The 3,128-nt window shown below is 55.9% G+C and overlaps 1 protein-coding gene across 1 annotated transcript in view; it reads left to right on the top strand.

Moving 5' to 3' along the window:
* The window catches only part of CFAP410 (cilia and flagella associated protein 410), a 16,202-nt gene that overhangs the window by 10,534 nt on the left and 2,540 nt on the right, over positions 1–3,128 (top strand). The window contains 4 exon segments of the mRNA XM_031060308.1: positions 437–547; positions 1,120–1,166; positions 1,859–2,088; positions 3,041–3,128. The exon segment at positions 3,041–3,128 is cut by the window's right edge and continues 27 nt beyond it. Of these exon segments, the coding sequence (XP_030916168.1) occupies positions 437–547; positions 1,120–1,166; positions 1,859–2,088; positions 3,041–3,128 (476 nt within the window).

The raw sequence follows: 3,128 nt of genomic DNA, 5'->3' as shown, positions 1-3,128 counted from the left end.
TGGGGACACGGGCAGGGATGGGAAGAGGGGTCAGACAGGGCTGGGAGGGGGGACAAGGATGGAGGGAGGGAGCTGGGTGTGAGGGATGGGGAGGTGGGGCAAGGATGGAGGGAGGGCAGGAAGGAGGGAGCTGGGTGTCAGGCAGGGATGGGGAGGTGGGACAAGGATGGAGGGAGGGCAGGAAGGAGGGAGCTGGGTGTCAGGGATGGGGAGGTGGGACAAGGATGGAGGGACGGCAGGAAGGAGGGAGCTGGGTGTCAGGGATGGGGAGAGGGGACAAGGATGGAGGGACAGCAGATGGGCACAAGTGGGGAATGGGCAGCGCTGGGTGAGGGGTGTCAGGTAGAGCTGTGTGAAGGAGAACAGGCCGGGCTGGGGAAGGGGAGGCACAACAAGGCACAAGACAGACTGTGCTGGAGCAGTTTGGTAGGGCCAGGCTGGGGGCTGGAGCTCTGAACTCGGCTGTGGGGGGTGCAGGGGGAGGCTGAGCCCTGCTGTGCTCTCTCTGCCTCCCCTCTCCTCTTGCAGGGGCAGCCACCTGACAGATGTAAGTACTGGAGGAGCCAGAGGAGCCTGGGCCCACAGCTGGAGCAGGGGCACCATGGAGGCCATGGGGTTGGCAGGGCACTGGGGAGGGCCTGGCTTCAGGCTGGCTTGGTGCCTATGAGCTGCAGGGCTTTTCAGGCTTGATTAGCATCTCACACCATTAAAAAAAAAAGTGATTGCTGCTGTTTCCACGTTGAAAAATTTCTCTCTGAGGCCCAGCATGGAGAGCAGGACCCTGAGTCCTACCTCTGTGGTGATTTTTGATGAGGTTCTGTTGCTAGGGGAGGGCTGGCAGGGGTGGGAGGGAGCCTTTCTTGCATGTGGAAGCTGCAGAGTTGCTGGAGCAGAAGAACAATGTGACACTGGCTGGTATCTGCACTTCCACTCCTGAGCAGAGGCTGGTGGAGCTGCTGACACTGCATTCACTGTGTCAGAAAATCTCTGATGTTGTTAAGCTCGGGTTAGACTGAAGCAAACCCAAATTCATGATGGTGCTTTTTGTGATTTCAATTTGGTTTATTTGTATTTTCCCCCACGAGTGCCAACTTGTTGTTTCTGTCTCTTCCTGCCCAGATATCCATATGCCGGGATTTGCCCAACATCGAGGTGATCACGTTCAGGTGAATGCAAGTTTGCCAGCTTTGGAGAGGGCAGGGAAATCACCTTTTCCTGGGCATGGTTTCTTCCTATGTTGCTGGGGTTGTGTGTGTGAGCTGCCTGGCTCTTCATGCCCCATTTCTCAAGCAACAGAGATACAGACAGGATTATTCCTCAGCACCTCCTCTGCACTACCCCCTGTGCTCTTGAGAAAATATTCTTTGTTTTGACAAGTGATAAAACCCCTTAGGATTGTTGCTCCTGAAATTCTACTCCATAGTTTCAACAGGGATCTTCTTGGCCTCTCTATGTGGCCTGTTTCCAAAATGCTTGTTGAAATATTTTGTGGATCTCTGAGAGCATTCTCTTTCCATAATATGCTCAATTTTCATCTATCCTGGGGATCCTATGGAGCCAATGCTCTGTGAATTGGAGCCTTTTAACTTGGGAATCTTACATGGGTGGGTGGGTGTGAGGAGCTGCTACAGAAAAGGGGTCAGGTTTGGGGGAAGAAGAGGCTCTTTGTCATCCTCAGCAGGGTGGAGCAAGGGCTCTTTCAATCCTTCCCTCTGCTGACAAAGATGAAATGCCACAAGCCGTGGGCTGAGCGCCCCTGGCTGTGCTCTGCTGGGGTGAGGCTGTTGCAGGAAAGGGGATGGGAAGTGCTGTGCTCCCCCTGGATGGGGCAGGATGGGCTCTGACCGTGTCTCCGCAGCGTGAACGGCATCTCGGACCTGGAGCCGCTGCACCAGTGCCAGAACCTGAGCGAGCTCTACCTGAGGAGGAACAACATCAGGAGCCTGGATGAGCTGTTCTACCTGAAGACGCTGCCGCGGCTGCGGGTGCTGTGGCTGGCGGAGAACCCCTGCTGCGGGCCTGACCCGCACCGCTACCGCATGACCGTGCTGCGCAACCTGCCCTGCCTGCAGAAACTCGACAACCAGGGTGGGCTCTGCTCACCTGCACACAGCCCCGGGCCACCAGGGTGGGCTCTACTCACCTGCACACAGTCCCGGGCCACCAGGGTGGGCTCTACTCACCTGCAACAGCCCCGGGCCGCCAGGGTGGGCTCTGCTCACCTGTACACAGCCCCAAGCCACCAGGATGGGCTGTGGTCACCTGCAACAGCCCCGGGTCACCAGGGTGGGCTTTGGTCACCTGCACACAGCCCCAGCCCCAGGCCTCCTGGGAAATGGGGATGTGTTGGCTCCTCTTGAGGGTGTCCTTTGAGTTTTGTTAGTCAGGAGGTGTTAGGGGTTGAGTTAGATCCAGCGCTTCTAAGCTGTTTTCTCTCTTTGTCTTCACTTTCCATTTCTCTTCCCCTTTTCCATCTGCCTCTTCTTCCTCCTTCCCCTTTTCCTTTCCCTATCCCTGTCCCCTTTTCCTATCCCTGTCCCCTTTTCCCTTCCCTGTCCCCTTTTCCTTTCCCTATCCGTATCCCCTTTTCCTTTCCTTTCCCTATCCCTTTTTTCCTTCCCTATCCCCTTTTCCCTATCCCCTTTTCCCTTCCCTTCACTATCCCTTCCCTATGGTAACAAAACCGGGTGCCTCATTGTAGCTCAGACAGCACCACTAATTAGTGGTTTTTAGAGCTCGCTCTTTGCTGTGGCCAGACAAAGGTTCTATAACTGGATCTGCTGCTGTAGAAAAGCTTCTCTGGTGTTTTTTTTCCATCCAGTAGCAGAAATTTGGTTGCTTTGAGAGCCTTCTCCAGAGAGAAGAAATAGTAAAGCATGTTTGCATCCCTCGCTGACACCCTTCTCGCTTTGGGAGGCTGGTGATTGCTTCCAGCATTCTCCTGCACTCTCTGCAGCAGCAGGACCTGCCCCGCTGGAGATGCCATCCCCTTGGGGCTGCTGCAGTTGGTAGCAACAGGCATTTGTTGTGTCCCTCGCAGCTGTGACAGAGGAGGAGCTGTCGCAGGCGCTGGTGGATGGCGTGGAGATCACGGCGCCGCCGGCCCGCAGCCCTGTGGAGAACGGCTG

This window comes from Geospiza fortis, unplaced genomic scaffold (assembly GCF_000277835.1).
Source record: "Geospiza fortis unplaced genomic scaffold, GeoFor_1.0 scaffold118, whole genome shotgun sequence".
NCBI lineage: Eukaryota > Metazoa > Chordata > Aves > Passeriformes > Thraupidae > Geospiza > Geospiza fortis.
The sequence above is the reverse complement of the archived record's forward strand: the minus strand, read 5'-3'. Positions and strand labels throughout refer to the sequence as shown.